At 41.1% G+C, this 18,035-nt stretch overlaps 1 protein-coding gene across 1 annotated transcript in view; it reads left to right on the top strand.

Moving 5' to 3' along the window:
* TTC23L (tetratricopeptide repeat domain 23 like) overlaps window positions 1-16,576 on the top strand; it is a 63,928-nt gene extending 47,352 nt beyond the window's left edge. The window contains exons 10-13 of the mRNA XM_055554668.1: window positions 2,362-2,511; window positions 5,443-5,525; window positions 14,464-14,570; window positions 16,502-16,576. Of these exons, the coding sequence (XP_055410643.1) occupies window positions 2,362-2,511; window positions 5,443-5,525; window positions 14,464-14,545 (315 nt within the window). The 3' untranslated portion in view covers window positions 14,546-14,570; window positions 16,502-16,576. The remainder of the gene's footprint in view (window positions 1-2,361; window positions 2,512-5,442; window positions 5,526-14,463; window positions 14,571-16,501) is intronic.
* The last annotated feature ends 1,459 nt before the right edge of the window (window positions 16,577-18,035 follow it).

Genomic DNA, 18,035 nt, shown 5'->3' with positions numbered 1-18,035 from the left:
GTCCGATGAGTCTAAACTCTTACTCAAAAACTTTGGACCTGAACTTAATGTACTGAGTTTAGCATGAAGGCAGTGAAGACCTCTATTTGTCATGAGATAGAACGTGACTTTGATCTGACCAAGTCAACTCTTTATTCTTCATCAGGCATGTGAAGAAACAGTATGGATCTGACATGATCTTGTTGGCCATGTGACAACCAGTTTAAGAATAGGGTGTTAGGCACATAATAGGAAAGGTTTTTTGTGTTTTTTTTTTCAAGGAATGAAGAAAAAGCTTCTTTTATTTCACATTTGAACATTTTTATAAATGATGACATTTTCTTTAGTTCTATTAATTGCCACTCGTAGAGGCAAAAAACATGGTGATGATTTGCAATGTTTTTTATTATTTTTACAACGGCCTTGGGATTTTCTGTTGATTCGGAAGATTAACATGAGCTAGCAAAGCCACAGATGTATCTAATATTTTAATTTAGTTTCCATGGTGTGAAGGCACTTGGTCAGAGTCTCATAGCTTATTCTTGTTACGTTCTGATACAATGAACATCATGACTTTGTGATAAGACACCGATATCAATGCCTAACAGCTCTCTGCTTCTAACTACATGTACAAATCTCCTAGAGAGAGATACAAAAGCGTTTGCGTGCCAGCCAGGTGGCTCTGAATCTAAACCACAGGCAGGACTGTGGACAGATCACCTTTACTACTAGGAAATTAGCTCGACAAGGGCAAGGGTTTTGTTTTGTTCACTGTTGTGTCCTCAATGCCTGAAATGGTAACTGGTACATAGTAGGTGCTCAATAACTTGAATTACTTTGCTGAATTTCATAACACACTTCCCGTGGGATGTGCGTATGTGCTAAGTCACTTCAGTTCAACTTCAGTGTCTGACTCTTTGCAACCCTATGGACTGTATGTAGCCCACCAGGCTTCTCTGTCCATGAGATTCTCCAGGCAAGAATACTGGAGTGGGTTGCCATGCCTTCCTCCAGGGGATCTTCCTGACACAGGGATCAAACCCAAGTCTCCTACCTCTCCTGCATTGGCAGGTGGGTTCTTTACCACTAGTGCCACCTGAAACCGAAGCCCCAAAGAAACTGATCTTAGGGAGACAGCAGTGAGCAGTCCTGAAGAGAGACCTTAGTTCCCTGCCCAGGAATTGAACATGGGTAGCCTGGATGAAAACCAGGAATCCTAGCTACTAGACCATCAGGGATAATTCCATTTTAAAAGGAGCTTTTTCTTCCACCCTTCAAGCCTGAGATGAGACCCTCAGCCTGTTCTAGAGGACCATCACAGAAACTCAGAAGATTTAGGAATTATGTTCCCTTGAAAAATAAATTTTTTTTTTCAAATAGAGGTTTAATCTGCCACTGATAAAAAATAAACAATATCCACTAGCCAGAACTGCCATCTTCCAGGCTGAGAGTATCTCAGGCTTGAGAACAGGAGAAAAAGCTCCTTTTAAAATGGAATTGTTGACACTATTTTATCTTAGTATATTGAGTACAATTTATTTTCAACAAAAATATATATGTGTATATATTTATATATGTATTGACTATATAAAATGTTGTCTATTACACACATATACACACACACATAATTTTTTAAAGAGACTGCAATAAAGCAAACGTTGCAAAATAATTGCCAGTTGGTGAATCTGGGTGAAAATATTTTGTGTATTTATTCTACTATTCTTTCAGGTTTTCTGAAGGTTTGAAAACTTTCTTTTAAAGTCATTAAAAAAAAAAAAAAAAGGAGCAAGGGCTTGGGACTTCCTGGTGGTCCAGTGGTTAAGACTTCTCATTCTATTGCAGGGGGTGCCAGATCGATCCCTCATCAGGGAGCAAAGATCCCACATGCCTTGTGGCCAAAAAACCAAAACATAAAACAGAAACAATATTGTAACAAATTCAATAAAGACTCTAAAACTGTCCCCATTAAAAAAAAAATCTTAAAAAAAAAAAAGAGCAAGGGCTATGGAATTCAGACTGGCTGGTTTGAATCTTGACACTGCTAACTGTAGGCTGTGTGAGCTCAAGCAAGATCCTTTGCCTTTATTAGTTTCCATTCCTTCATCTAGAAAAGAGTGTAATAACATTTCTCTGTTGTAGGGTAGTCATAGAGATGAAATAACATTGTCCATGTGAATTAACTACTATAATTAATTATAAGCTTGGAACCTCAACTCTTCATGGAAACATTACCTAGATGACATATAACACCCGACTGACTGATCCTGGTGGGTTGTGCCATTGTGGGGTAGGATGTCTCCTGTAGAGAAGAATACAACCAGCATGCTCCTTCAGAATTGCCAGGCGAATTAAAAGTATGTATGTATTTTTTTAATCCCCTAGGAGGCCTATAGACTGCTAAAGGCTTCATTGAGATCTCAGGTCATCAGCTATGGTGACTGTAGTGAAAAAGCGGCTGAAACATTTTATAACATGGGCAAGATCTGCTTTGCCAAAGGAGAGCTCAGAAAGGCGGTTCAACTGCTAAGGAAGGTAAATACTGGCTGGTTTTGTTACATTTGCTCCCAAGCCTGTAAGCACAATGTGAGGGGAGGGGTGTGTGTGTGTTTTCCCTTCGCTTCCTTTTTTCTCGCCTTCCTTCCTTCTCTTTTTCTTTTTTTTTAAAGTAAAGTGTTCTCTTTTGAATATTCTCCACATTGTTAGATGTGCTGAGGAAGAATATGACTACAGAAACTTTTATTGTGTCCATGCCTGGACCAGAGTCTTAAAAGAGTAACACTCTAATCCTGAAATCTTGGTATGTCAGCAGCAGAATCTTGAGGAAGGACTCGAGGTTGTGTTAGAACAAGGAACACTTTGTACAGCCATCCTTACTCAAGTACTGATTCCTAGTATCCTAGAAGTTTATTCCCTAGTAGTAGGATGTGGCAAGAGGTGTGACTAACAGTTGTTCAACCAGTCAGCTTACTAACAGACCAAGCTTAAGACTTGGTAAGATTGGTAGTGATGTCTCTACTTAAAACCCAGCTTTGTTCAATGTCAGAGGAAAAGTTAGTATAAATCAACTAAAAGTGAAAGTGAAAGTCACTCAGTCATGTCCGACTCTTTGTGACCCCATGGAGTATACAGTCCATGAAATTCTCCAGGCCAGAATACTGGAGTGGGTAGCCTTTCCTTTCTCTAGGGCAGAGTCAAAAGCAGTCCACACATATATATTGCCAAATGTCAGGACTGGATACATTTTATCTCCTTTCAGGTTAACTAAATGTAATCAGAAAATAGGTATTAAAATAGTAAGTAACAGAAGAAAGGGGGCTTCATTTTGAAGGTTAAGAGAAAACAAAAACCCTGTGAAAATACAAGGTCACAACAACTTCTTCAGGGAAGGATAAACACATGGCTGGCAGCTCTGTCATGGGATCATAAACCTGTAAGAAGAGAAAACTTTAAAATGAATGGATCACAGTTTGAGGACAAAAGATGAGATGAATTTAAATTTTTAAGGGTGAATTAAGGAATTTCAGGAAAACAAGAAATTTGAAACAATTCAATCCGGATTGAAAATATTGAAGAGAATCTTAACATGCTGAGTGTTGTTGAGCAATATTCCCCAAATCTAGGATTGCAACAGAACAAAACAAATTTGTACAACAAAATAAAATTGAAACAGAAAACAGATTCCTGAGTCCCACCCCAGACTATTAAATCAGATATTCTAAGACTGGTGTCCAGAATCTGTATTTTTAATCCTCTTTAGCCAAAGAATTCTAATGTATTTCTGAAGAGAGACTGTAATATCAGTACTTGAAATAGAAACAGTAATTAAAGAAATCATTGAAGATAATTTTTCTGAATCATAAAAGACCACATTGTAAGGGTTTGCTTACCATATTCCACACAAAATCAATGAAAGGAGAGCCCCAGCTAGATCTTACCTAGCAATGAAGGCTCTGCCCTCCATTTGCAATAGGGATTCAACCTGAATCTTTGTTTGGATGCCAGACATTGTGTATTTTACATTGCTGAGTATTGGATATTTTTGTGTTCCTGTAAGTATTCTTGAACTTTGTTCTGGAATTCAGTCAAATTACTTTGTTGTGAAATTTTGTTACACTAGAGTTTGGTCCTTTTAGATCTTGCTTTTAAGATTTGTTAGATGGGACAAGGGCTCATTTAGTCAAGGTCTATTTATCCCCCATTACTGAAGCAAAAGCCTTAGTACCTCTGAGTAGCCCACCCAGTGCTCCACGACAACGTGGCTTTCCAGTTTGGCTGGTGGGAACAGGCGTTGTACCTGGCTGTATGTAAACACTGCCCTGTTCCCTCTGGGACCTGCAGATGATTCTTTTCTCAAGCCTTGGGCAGTTTTTACATGTCTATGTTAATCAGTACTCTCCTGAATATAGTTGTCCCTCTGTGTCTGTGGGGGATTGGTTCTAGGACTCCCCACCCGCCCTCTTCACCACCACCAAAGTTTGCAGATGCTCAGTCTCTAGTATAAAATGGTGTAGTACCAAAAAAAAAAAAAAAAAAAAATGGTGTAGTACAGTCAGCCCCACTGTACCTGCAGGTTCCCAGACTGTGGGTCAGCTATATTTGAAGGGGATATTCTGCAGATACAGATATTCTTTTTCTGTGCAGCTGTCTCTCCTCTGTTACTCTGCCCTAAGAATCTTCTGAGAGTCTGAGCTCCATATCCTCAATTCAGGGCGCTAGCTGAGCTCCACTTCCCTGCATCAAAGCTTGGAGAGGCTCTCACAGTAGTAATCTGGGGAAGTCGTAGGGTTTACTTCACTTGTTTTTCCTCTCTCAGGAACACCGCCTTTTGTTGCCCAATGTTCACTGTCTTGAAGATCGTTTCAAATATATTTTGTCTACTTTTTCTTTTTTGATTGTTTCATTTGGGAGGGTAAATCTGGTGCCTGCAATTCCATCTTGATTGGATCAAGAGAGATCAGCAGTTAAGTTTACAATGGAAAACTGCTTAAGGGTAAAGTTATGTAGCATAAGAATGCAATGCAAATTTGGGACTCATACACTGATTTTGTTTATATCCATCCATTTGGTTACAGCTATTTGGAAAATCCTGATGGAAGCTACGGCTGTAATTCTGGTGGAGACCACTCTAGGTTTTAGATAGGCGTGCTGTCAGTTTTCAGGCCTGTTACTTAGATTATCCATAACCACATGGATATGGATTATCCATATCCATATTCATATCCATAGCCAGGATGGTAGTGGAAGCTTCAGCAAAGCAGAAGGGAGACGCTCAGAGGGGTCAGAGCCTTCAGTTCAGACTCCTTCCTGCTTAATAGGGAACCAGGAGGAAACAGAAGTTCAGCCTTTTGAAATGTAAACCTGTGACATCTCAGTTCCACTTGTGCTCTCCTGAGTTTGATTTATAGTTAAGGTGCTTGCTATCTGCTTCTCTTTAACCTATCATGTTTCTCAACTTGCCTGCAGTGTCTGATGATTCAAATACTCATATATGGAGATGAGCACAGTAAAAGCAGAGACACCAAAAACCTCCTGACCCTAATGCAGAGGTGAGTTCTGGTCCTGATCATCAACCAAGTCTTCAGTGTGGATATACGGATAGCATGGCCTCTCCGAGATTCATTTATTTGGGGTGATTCACCTCTATTATTCTTGTTAGGCAAAATGCCAACCTGTACTTTGGATGAGGTCAAATTCTAACCTGGAGGTACCTAGCCAATTTCTAGTAGTTTTTCGAACCCAAAGCTATAGGGATCTGCTGAAATAATATTTAGTATTTATATCTCCTTCAATGCTGAATGTTATAACCAAATCCCACTAGACTGTCTCAGCTAACAGAGTGATAGATACAAATTAGGTTTATGACAAAGTAAGTGAATACATTAAACTTACTTTTCTTGCTGAATATATAAAATCTAAGTCCCTAAACATAAGGCAAGTTTCATGGGGGGCAGGAAATATTAATAGTTGTCTCCAAAAGTAATAATTTATGAACCTCTTCAGATTCATTTTAAAAACTGTTTAAAATTTCAGCCAAAGACAGTGTTTTGTGCCGACCTGCCCCTTTATTTATACTTGGCATATCATTGCTGTTTATTTCAGAATGATGTTGATCCTGAACTGTTGTCTTTTGTTGAGTGTGTGTTAAATCCCTGAAACTGAGCTAGGTCCTATCCATAAAGAACCTAAGCCTGACAAACACCCTACGCAATAGCTCTCATTTGCCAGAAGGAGTCTGATATTCTGTAAAGGAACATGCTTAAATTCATGTAAGTCCTGGAGGTTTAGATCCAAGCAAGTGTGATTCTAAAGGCCATGTGCTTTCCCCTTAGAGCCCTTTAACAAAGAAGGGTGTCATTATGGGGTGAAAGTTAGGATTCTGATTGCATTTCATTGGAAGTGATTCATAGTTAGTACTTTCTCATCAGGTTGGCCAGGCGGGGGACAAGCTGGGCACAGTGAATTCATGCAGTCCGTCTTGTCCCCACCTGCCTCAGTCAGAATCACACCTAAAAGAGGCCCAGCAGAAGACTGTCTCATGTTTCCTCTTACCCAGGACAGCACGTTCTCTAGCCTCTCTCAGAGATGCCCATGGTAGGAGGGGATATGGGGAACTCTGCCCCCTGCCCACTGGTGTATGTGAAAGTATGTCCTCTTAGTAACCATCAGTTCAGTTCAGTTCAGTTCAGTCGCTCAGTCATGTCTGACTCTTTGTGAATCCATGGACTGCAGCACGCCAGGCCTCCCTGTCCATCACCAGCTCCTGGAGTTTACTCAAACTCTTGTCCATTGAGCCAGTGGAGCCACTCAACCATCTCATTCTCTGTCTTCCCCTTCTCCCACCTTCAATCTTTCCCAGCATCAGGGTCTTTTCAAATGAGTCAGTTCTTTGCATCACATGGCCAAAGTATTGGAGTTTCAGTTTCAGCATCAGTCTTCCCAATGAATATTCAGGACTGATTTTCTTTAGGATGGACTGGTTGGATCTCTTTGCAGTCCAAGGGACTCTCAAGAGTCTTCTTCAACACCACAGTTCAAAAGCAACAATTCTTCGGTGCTCAGCTTTCTTTATAGTCCAACTCTCACATCCATACATGACTACTGGAAAAACCATAGCTTTGACTAGATGGACCTTTGTTGGCAAAGTAATGTCTCTGCTTTTTAATATTCTGTCTAGGTTGGTCATAACTTTTCTTCCAAGGAGCAAGTGTCTTTTAATTTCATGGCTGCAGTCACCATCTGCAGTGATTTTGGAGCCCCCCAAAATAAAGTCTCTCATTGTTTCCCCATCTATTTGCCATGGAATGATAGGACCAGATGGCATGATCTTAGTTTTCTGAATGTTGAGTTTTAAGCCAGCTTTTTCACTCTCCTCTTTCACTTTCATCAAGAAGCTCTTTAGTTCTTCTTCACTTTCTGCCGTAAGTGTGGTGTTATCTGCATATCTGAAGTTATTGATATTTCTCCCAGCAATCTTGATTCCAGCTTGTGCTTCATCCAGCCCAGTGTTTCTCGTGATGTACTCTGCATATAAGTCAAATAAGCAAGGTGACAATATACAGCCTTGACGTACTTCTTTCCCGATTTGGAGCCAGTCTGTTGTTCCATGTCCAGGTCTAACTGTTGCTTCCTGACCTGCATACAGATTTCTCAAGGCATTTCTCAGGTGGTCTAGGTATTCCAAACTCTTTAAGAATTTTCCACAGTTTATTGTGATCCACACAGTCAAAGGCTTTGGCATAGTCAATAAAGCAGAAGTAGATGTTTTTCTGGAATTCTCTTGCTTTTTGACGATCCAGTGGATATTGGCAATTTGATCTCTGGTTCCTCTGCCTTTCCTAAAACCAGCTTGAACATTTGGAAGTTCTCAGTTCACATACTGTTGAAGCATTGCTTGGAGAATTTTGAGCATTACTTTGCTAGAGTGTGAAATGAGTGCAGTTGTGCAGTAGTTTGAGCCTTCTTTGGCATTGCCTTTCTATGGGATTGGAATGAAAACTGACCTTTTCCAGTCCTGTGGCCACTGCTGAGTTTTCCAAATTTGCTGGCATATTGAGTGCAGCACTTTCACAGCATCATGTTTTAGGATTTGAAATAGCTCAACTGGAATTCCATCACCTCCACTAGCTTTGTTCGCAGTGATGCTTCCTAAGGCCACTTGACTTTTCACTCCAGGATGTCTGGCTCTAGGTGAGTGATCACACCATCGTGATTATCTGGGTCGTGAAGATCTTTTTTGAATAGTTCAAATGTTCAGAAACCATAAGAACATTAATAATAACTGTAATGTAGAACTTATACCAATCCCCTGGTGTTATAAAATACATATACTATTTCTGACTCATAAATAACCCTATTTGGTAGGTGTTTTTATCTTTCATGTTCAGGTGGTGAAACTGGTAGTCAGAAAGTTTGAGTATCTTGTTTAAAATCATCTAGCCAGTACTGTGGTAAGATTTGAACCCAGATCTGTCGTATTTCAAAAATGTACTGCCTTTCACTCTGTAACAGGGATTCTGACTTTGAGGAATTTGAGAATACATATGGGGGCACCAGGCCAGCAGGCATGTCCCCAGAGTCTCATTTTACATATGGTGGAACTGAGTACAGATCACGTTCAAGTTAAATTTCCCAGGAGGAGGAAGAGCTGGGATGTGAACGTAGGTCTCTCACTCCAGAACGTGCCCTTCATATGCAAGGTAGCCTACTCTCTGAAGGCAGGCTCTCTGGATTTTAAATCAGGCTCCATCACTCAGCTCTCTGACCTGGGTGAGGTTACTTAACCTCTCTCAACCTCTATTTATTCATCAGTAAAATAACAGTGCCTTCCTTGAAAAGTGGGTTTTTCTGAGACTTAATAAGATCACATATAATACAGCACTTAGATCAGGGCCTGACAGGTCTTGAGGACTGAGTGAATGTTGGCATAAGAATAAAATTATAATAAGAATTATCTTTCTGAGATGCTGGAGATAATAGATCAGATATCACCTATTACTTCCCAGGTGGCACTAGTAGTAAAGAACCCACCTGCCAGTGAAGGAGACATAAGAGACTCAGGTTTTATCACTGGGTTGGGAAGATCCCCTGGAGGAGGGTTCTTGCCTGGAGAATCCCATGGACAGAGGAGCCTGGCGGGCTACAGTCCATAGGATTGCAAAGAGTTGGACATGACTGAAGTGACTTAGCATGCAAGAGTGATGGGTAAAGAGTATTGCTAGAGTCAGCCCTGTCATCTTAACCTGCCTCTGCCACTTACTATACATAACCTTGGGAAAATCACTTAACTTCTGAGCCTTGCTTTCTCCATCACTAAAATGCAGATAATAGTATATCACATAGAGTTACTGTGAGCTTTAAATAAAATAATGTATATAACATGCATAGGCTAGTGCCTGACAGAGTATGTTCTCAGTAAATGTTAGCCAAGCATCCTTTCCTCTCCATTATTCTGTACTATACAGCCTTTTGCTTCTAGGGAAGTGGGTCACAATATTTGAAATTGTAATTGTGATTAATTGTTAGACAGTATTAAAATATATTTGTGTTTGAGAATTTGAATCTGAACATACTAAAGTACACTTTGTACTTTAGAGGTAATAATGAAACTAAAAGAGTAAAACATGTAGTTTCAGACAAGAAATGCTTGTTCCTCAAAACCGAAAGCAAAAATTCTACTCAGCTTGTATTTGAAAAGAGAAACTTCAGAATAGCTGGAGTGAATCCATTGCCTCAGTAGCCTGAGGTCGCTTTCCACCTTCCGTCTCAGTGTTCCTTGTCCTCCATGATTTGAAAAGAATCATAGGAGCGGGAGAAATTAAGAGGCATTGGAATAACCCAATTCAGATCCCAGGTAGTATGAACTTCTTTTGGTTCTTGGAGACTAATTCCTCTCTCTGTAAATTCAATGAAACCTAGACATACCAGGAAGGCACATGGAAGGGGAAGGATCTTAAGGACTCTGCTGTAGCAGAAGTCGAGTCAGTAAAGGTTTGTTTCCCTGAAACAAGTCCATATCTCATCCCTCAAGAACTGCTGAGCAAAGCCATAGGAGTCGTTGCCAAAGCCCAGATGTCAAAGAAAAAGAGGAAAAAAAAGAAAAAAACCTAGTCCAGGAATTGTTCTCTTCGCTTGAGCATCTTGCTGGAATAATCAGCCCCAGATGTCCTGGAACTCTGCTAGTTTTCTGATGTGTTCTTGTGCTTTTACCCCACCTCCTCCGGAAACCCAGTGACAACATTCACTGGGCTTTCATTGCCAGGAGCCCAAATTCCTGGCTTCTGCAGCCTCTGCAAAGAAGTGAAAGCAGAACTGGCTGCATGAATTAGGAGTTAATTCCAAGGTTAAATGTTTGTTAGTTGCACGGGCCTCAAGTAAGATCTTAGTGTATAGAAAAGGTGCAGAAAATCTGATTTAGAAGTAAACATTGAGATTGTTTAGTCTGACTTTACCTAAATCACAAGTGGGCTTCAGTTTTAATCATTTATTTATCAAGCTCCCTCTAAGCTCTAGAAATACTCAGATTTTTAAGATATAGTCCTTTTCCAAGAAAACAGACACACTTGACCAGATTACAAGTTAGTCTGCAGTAAAGCTTTAAGAAAAATGTAAACAGAGGACAAGTAATAAATTGTGAGCCTGGAAATGTGGGTGGAGACTGTGTGTATGCTGTGGGTAGGGGGCTGGGTCTTCAAAGAAAAGTAAAATGTCAACGGGTAGGAAGCCAGCAGTGGGCATTTGACGTAGCACGACCAGCAGCATAGTGCCATGGAGAGGCCTGACATTTCTGAGGAAAAGCAAGTGGCCTGGAGTTCCTGTAGTTGGAGGTATATGAGTAAGACTCATTGGAAAAGACCCTGATGCTGGGAAAGATTGAGGCAAGAGAAGAGGGCGACAGATGATGAGATGGTTGGATGGCGTCATTGACTCAATGAACAGGAGTTTGAGCAAGCTCTGGGAGCTGGTGAAGGACAGTGAAGCCTGGCATGCTGCCGTCCGTGAGGTCGCAAAGAGTCAGACATGACTTTGAACAACAATAGGAACATGCTGGAGATGTTTGGGAAGATAAATTGGAGTCTGATTACGGAATGTTTTCTGTGCCATGCTGATGAGTTTAGAATTTATTCTGTAGGCAGAAGATAACTATCAAAAAGTTTTGAGCAGGACGTGCCATGATCAGTTACTGGCTTTAGAACATTAACTGTCAGCCCTGGGAAGGATGGATGGGACCTGGGGAGACCGCAGAATAGGGAGACCAGTTAGGGGGCAGATGCAACAGTGCAAGGGAGAGATGTTGAGAGCCTTAATTATCTAAAACCACAGTAGAAGGAACATGGAGACGATGGATTGAGAGTAGTTTGGAGTCTCAAATTCGCAAGACCTTGGGAATTTGAGCCAATCAGATGTGAAGTATAATGGAGTCAGGGGCCCATTCAAAGGTGGCTTTGAAGTTTCTAGCTTGAGCAACTTGGTGAATGGCTGTGCTATTAAGGAAAACATATTGGCAGGACAAGGTCATCTTGGAGGATGTTTAGAGGGTCTGAAGAAGATAATTTCCATTTTGAATGTGTTAAGTTTGAGGTGCCCATAGTACATCTACTTGACAGTGTCTAATAGGCTGTGTGGACCAGAAACTTGAGATATATTAGAAGTTAAAGGAACGGATAAGAAATCCATGGATTATGTGTATGTCAAACAAGAAAACTTAGGAACTTTGGAGAATATTTACACTTGCTTTGGAGAGAACATATGTGGTAATTTTTAATCAAAATAGAGAGGGCTCAAGAGTGAGCTCCCCACTTAGAGACATCCTGCATCTCCCTTTCTTCATCTAAAGAAATGCAAATAAGAGAAGTCTGTTTTACAGGTTTTATTTACTGTATGGCACAAAGTAAGCTTCTGTGAAATGTTAATTATTGTAATTATTATATTATCCAGGGGTCATTCAGAAGGAGGAACTGGGAAGGAGACTCAGAAAGAGTCTTTAGAGAATTAGAAGAGTCAGGAAAAAACAGAAAGGAACTCACAGGAGGAGAAAGTTTCAGAAAAGGGTATGGTCTTTGGCAATGTCACAAAAGACACGAAGGGGCAGTTTAAAGAAGAGGGATGCAATTGTCCAATAAACAGAAAGCAGGATTTCCAATCTCATACAGAATTTATAAATTCAAATGAAATATATTTACCACCTATTATATTGTGTGGTAGGGGCTTCCCAGGTGGCACCATGATAGAGAATCCACCTGCCAACACAGAGGATGCAGGAGACACGGATTTGATCCCTGGGTTGGGAAGATCCCCTGGAGAATGGAATGGCTGCCCACTCCAGTATCCTTGCCTGGAAAAGTCCATGGACAGAGGAACCTGGTGGGCTACAGTCAATGGAGTCATAAAGAGTGGGACACAACTGAGCACACATGCAAGAATATTTGTGAAAAGTACGGGTCATATAAACTCAGTCCTGTCAAAGATATGGGGAGATCAGCTCTCTAGTACCCTATGATGGAACTGTGGGTTGATATATATAACTATATATCTAGCTAGATAGGGCTTTGCTGGTGGCTCAGTGGTAAGGAATCCACCTGCCAATGCAGGAGATGGGGGTTTGATCCCTGTGTCGGGAAGATCTCCTGGAGGAGGAAATGGCTACCTCCAGTATTCTTGCCTGGAAAATTTCACAGACAGAGGAGCCTGGCATGCTACAGTCCATGGGCTCGCAAAGAGTCAAACACAACTGAGCAACTAATACATACACACACACACACACACACAAATCAGGAACTCACTCATTATCTCTCCAGGTGGCCTTTTCCAATTATAGACAGTTCTAATTGTTCGAATGCAAGGTCATGAGCTTGAGAGTCAGACAGACCTCTGTTTGAATCCAGGCTCCTCCACTTTCTGTGTGCCATAAGGCAAGTTATCCTAAGCCTCAGTTTTCTCTAATGAGGATTAGAATAGCATCTATAATAAGGAAAGATAATAAAGAGTAAATTAGATTATTCACATAAAAAATGTAGCATGGCATCTCATATATAGTAAGTGCCCAATAAATATTAGCTATTTTTGCAACTCTAGCTGGTCACCCATACTTACTGGAAGTATGAAGGCATGGATCATTAACTTCAACTTTGTCCTTGTTAGCCATCTTTAGGAGAGCTGCATGCTGAAAAATTGCTTTTGAATAACTTTCAATGGCTCTTAAGCTGTAGAAGACAACAGAAGGATCCTTTTCTCTTGATAGGAGGGGAAAGGAGGAGAGTACCTCAATGCCCATTAACCTATTAGTGATCTACTGTCTTCTTGGTCAAAAATCTTTGTCAACAACAATTGCCTTTTCTGGGCTGAGGGACTAGGGAGAGAAAGCCAAAGAAAAGTAGGATAAAAAAGGAGGATTGGGGGTGTTTATTTCCAGAGAAAATTGCAGTAAGTAGAACAGTGGATACGCTCAGTAAATTTTCTGTCAGCCAGACTAGTCTTGGGCAAGACCTTCGTGATGAAAGTTATGCTCCAGAAGCTAGATTGTTTCCAGGCTACTGCATTTATATTCTTTCCCTATCATTAGTATATATTCTAATGCCTCCTCTACAAAATTAAAGGAGAAAATATTCTGCCAGACCTTAGTGTATGAGTGGGTGGGGAGCAAAATCTGCTCTAACATCTGGATGCCCAGGGGCAGTGGCCTTTCCAAATTAGGATTCTGGGAATAGCTAGCAACACTGGGACAGGCAGAGCAGTGAACACTTAGGAGCATGTAGCTCCCATACATACAGGGTCTCCATGGAGGGGAACAGAGGCTGCTAAGTCACAAAGAGCCAACTCAGGGTACCTGGTCTTTGGTAGTGCATCAGGGGAACTTAATCAATGGCCACTCTACCATGCCCACAAAAATGGAATGACAGGAGGCAGAGTGTGAATAGTGCAAGGAAAGCAAGTATATTTCACCACCTGGGCCCACTCTGGTAGTGATTTCCTAGAGTGATGCTTGAAGTTCCAGAGCAAAAGGCTAGGTCCGGTGGAGCTTGATTTATTATCATCATCTGCAATGGGGCATGGGTGGGGGAAGAGCTAAACTTCTGTGACGGATTTGCAATTTATGCACAGAGTAAAGAGCAGTGTACCTTGAGTCCAGACATGTTGTGTGTGAGTCCCAACTCTGCTATGAGATAGCTATGTGACTTTAAGTAGTCTAAACATTCCGAGCCTCACTTTTCCTCATCTTCAACATTCCTTCAACAAATGTATCTGGTGAGCATCTACTAAATCCTAGGTGCAGTTAGAGCTGCAGGTGGTAAATAAATAAAGATAAAAACATGGCCATTACTGTGGAGACAACTGTCTAGTGCAAGAGACGAGCATGAACACAATGACAATGTGAAATACAGGTTCTGTAGTAGAAGTCTGAGTGCACTAACAGCAGCAAGGAGAGACCATCTAAGAAGTCTGGAGAAGACTTCACAGAGAGGGTTACATTCGAGTTGTTTCTTGAAGGGCGAGTAACAGTTCATCCAGATGGAGAAGAGAAGACATCCCGGGAAGAAGGCACTCTCTATGCAAAATCACAGAGGCCTGACAGAGGGCAGCGTTTGGAAGGAATGGTAAGTTCTTAATGGCTGCCCTAGGGGACAGGATTTCCTAAAGGGTATTGTAAGCAATGTTGATTCCAAGGGACGGAGGAGGAAGAAAGGCTCTGTGGCAGAAATCCGTGTAGGAAGAAACCAAATTGAATTACACAAAGTGACACAGGTTTATTTCCTGAAGTACTTCCCAGAACTTGTTACACACTAAACTTCCCCCACTGGCATGCTGGGAAGAAATTAATTTTTAAAATGCCACTGTATTTATATTTACTTGAATTCTTTGTAAACTGGTCAGGGATTTAAATTTTGGCAAATAAAACCTTATTTAGAACCACAAAGATAATATCTTAGGTCTAGTTTTATTTAAAGCAAAAGGTAAATATAGCACATGTTTGAACTGAGGGTACATGAATACTCTGGCAGTTTGGTAACAAATTTGGGCCCCACTTTAGGGCATAATAAATTATTTATGAAAGATGATTATCTCACCAATGAACTATTTTATCTGATCATAGAAACATGACTTCAACACATCTTGATGAACTAATTTTTCTTTATGATTCATGGTGGTTAAGAGCTCTAGGTGTGGAGACAGGACTGTTCAGACCCCAGCACCACCACTTTCTAGCTAATTCTGGTTTTCTCATCATAAGATGGGGATGAGAACAGTACCTATCTCTTAGTGTTGCTGCAAAAATGAGATAATGTAGGTAAAGTGGTTATTTGGTAATAAATGGCAATTATTTTCGTACTTACTGAAACCTGGGCTTTACTTTATCACCTTCTAGCCATACCATTGCCAGTGAAGGAAAATGAGACAGGGGCTAGTATCTGAAAAGCCACTGTGAGGCTGGTGTGGAGAACATTTTTCCGGTTAACAGCTCAGAAGTGAGGTAGAGCTTACCCCTGGAAACACTGTATCATAGAGAAGACAGTCTAACACGGTTTCTTAAATGCACAGATGATGTATACACTGGATCAGCCAGAGGCGTTTCAGTGACCTGATTTCAGGAAAGGGGACTCCCGCCACCTTGTGGTGAGAGAGCGAGGCCCAAGGCCGGTATCTAGTTGCAGTCCCTAGCAGAGATCCCTCTCAGATCTCTGCCCACCCCTGATTTTATGAGACCCCTGGGCAACTGACTTAATTTGTGCCTACTTTTTTTTTTTTTCAAATTTGGAATCATATTATCTCTTGGTTTACTGATCAGGAAATTAAAGTGCCAGATAGCTTTCTGTATTTTATATGGTCCAGTAGTAGAATGAATAAGCCTTTACTGGGGCTTGCATATAAAAAAGCCTCAAGTTGCTAATAAAATTTTGCATCTCATATTTCTGTGGAACAGATTTTTTTCAGGCAAACGGGGCTGTGAAAACCACACTTGTTGCAGGCTTGAGGTCTAAATAGGAGGTGACTGAGGAACACTTAATAGAAACCGGGTTTCTGGATCAGAAAATCTCTTGGACTAGATTACTTCTAATTCCAGGCCAACTTCTCCAGTATCAGGAAACCAGCATATGGAAATCTTAATGGCTGGGAATGACGATGACAGATCCTCTTTTTAACAATTACAGTGCCTCTGGGCTCTAAATCTCTGTGCTCATGAGGAGAAATCACCTGAAAAGCACGAACAATATATAAATGGCCCTAAATTAGATAATTTTTTTTCAGCTGTGATTAAATGCAATCCACATATCTTAGACACACCCCTCACCTGCTGTCTGAATCAAAGGAAGTCCCCTGCTCTTTAGGGAGAAAACCTAAAACTCTAGTACCATTTTGGAGGCCCTTTAGCAGAGTTAGCATTTTAGGGGGATGGTCACTTGGTGAAATAGTTCCTTAAGACTGAGTTCAGCCTTCTAGCTCAACAAGGCAGTGGTTGGTGCTAGAAGGAGGGAGAGATGTCAAAAACCAAGAAAACATGCACAAATGGTTTTCTCCTTTCCTCTAGGTCTTCTGTTATCAGTAAAGGGAAAACCTCTATCCAGGATAGTCAACAATAAAGCCAACCTGTTGATAACAAGCATTCTTGACCACAAAATATATTTACCAACACTGATAGCAGTGGCAGATCAAAAACAGAACCAAGGATTCTGGAAAAAAAAAAAAAAAGGTCCACTTAACAACGGCATTACAGGTAAAATACGTATGGCCATTAGAAACTGGGATCCTGTTACCTGAGAGGAAGGAATCTTTTTTAGACACATGCTTTAAGTTAGTTTCTCATGTCACTGGGACTCCCATTACCTTCCATTTCCCCATTTCTAATTTCATTCTTTCCCATTCTGACGTTTAAAAAAAGTTCTGCAGTGCCTAAGTAGTTTATGTGTGAGCATTTTAATACAGTACTTATAAATATCTTTAGCCATAACCTGTTTAGGGTCCCTAAAATTCCTTTGTGAGGAAATGTTTGACCTTCTGGAACACTGACCTAACCTGGTTTACTGAAGTCATATCATGTTACAGCCATAAGGCCTTTTTGATTTTTGTAAATGAATAAAACAGGACAAGAGGGGTTGATTCGTTTGTGGTCAGTCTCCTGACTATAAAGCAGATGGTCACCTGAATCACAGGAGACTACTCTTTCCATCCCACTATGCTGCCCCTACCAGACTGGATTAAAAAGACTTGTTTTGGGAATGGAATGCTCACCAGGGTTGTTAAAAAAGAAATCCTAAGGCCCTGAATGGGCTTCCTTGGTGGCTCAGACGGTAAAGAATCTGCCTGCAATGCCGGGGACCTGGGTTCAATCCCTGGGTTGGGAAGATCCCCTGGAGAAGGAATGGCTATCCACTTCAGTATTGTGGCCTGGAGAATTCCATGCACAGAGGAGCCTGGCGGGCTACAGTGCATGGGGCTGCAGAGTCAGACACGACTGAGCGCCTTTCAAAAAAAAAAAAAAGGCCTTGAACCAGTGTGTATTTAGGAAATTGGCAGTCTCAAATCATATTCCTTTGTGTGTTGAGGGACAGAGGAGAAATCAGATTCAGTTTGTACTATAGCTTTTATTTTTCCCTTGTTATCGCTCCTCAGTTACCTGAGCTGATTTAGTGGAGCTCAAACACCTGTGTCTTTGGGATCCACGTGTGTTTCTAAGAACATTTCTATCACTCATCAGTGCTTATACAACCACATCTTGGTTCTTCATTCAAGGTATTTTCTCATTTCATTCTGTTTCGTCTGTAAAACCTAGTAATCAGCCAGTATCTACAGTATTAGTAGTGAGCAGTGTTCTGCTGTGGCAGGACATATATACTGGTTTATCCAGTGGTCTGGCCACAGACTGCTAGGCTTCCTCCTGGTAGCTGCCGCTCTCCCTCAGCTGATTCCAAGAGTGCTTTAAGCTTGGCACCCAGGAGCAGGGTTTCTGCTTACAGCTCTGGCTGAAGGCACCTATATTCCACTGACCTTCTCGGCAAGTACTTACGAACCTAGTCACTCAGTGACTCATTGCAGATTTTAGCCCTGTTTGGAGATGGGACTGA

This window comes from Bubalus kerabau, chromosome 18 (genome assembly GCF_029407905.1).
Source record: "Bubalus kerabau isolate K-KA32 ecotype Philippines breed swamp buffalo chromosome 18, PCC_UOA_SB_1v2, whole genome shotgun sequence".
Taxonomy (NCBI): Eukaryota; Metazoa; Chordata; class Mammalia; order Artiodactyla; family Bovidae; genus Bubalus; species Bubalus kerabau.
The sequence above is the reverse complement of the archived record's forward strand: the minus strand, read 5'-3'. Positions and strand labels throughout refer to the sequence as shown.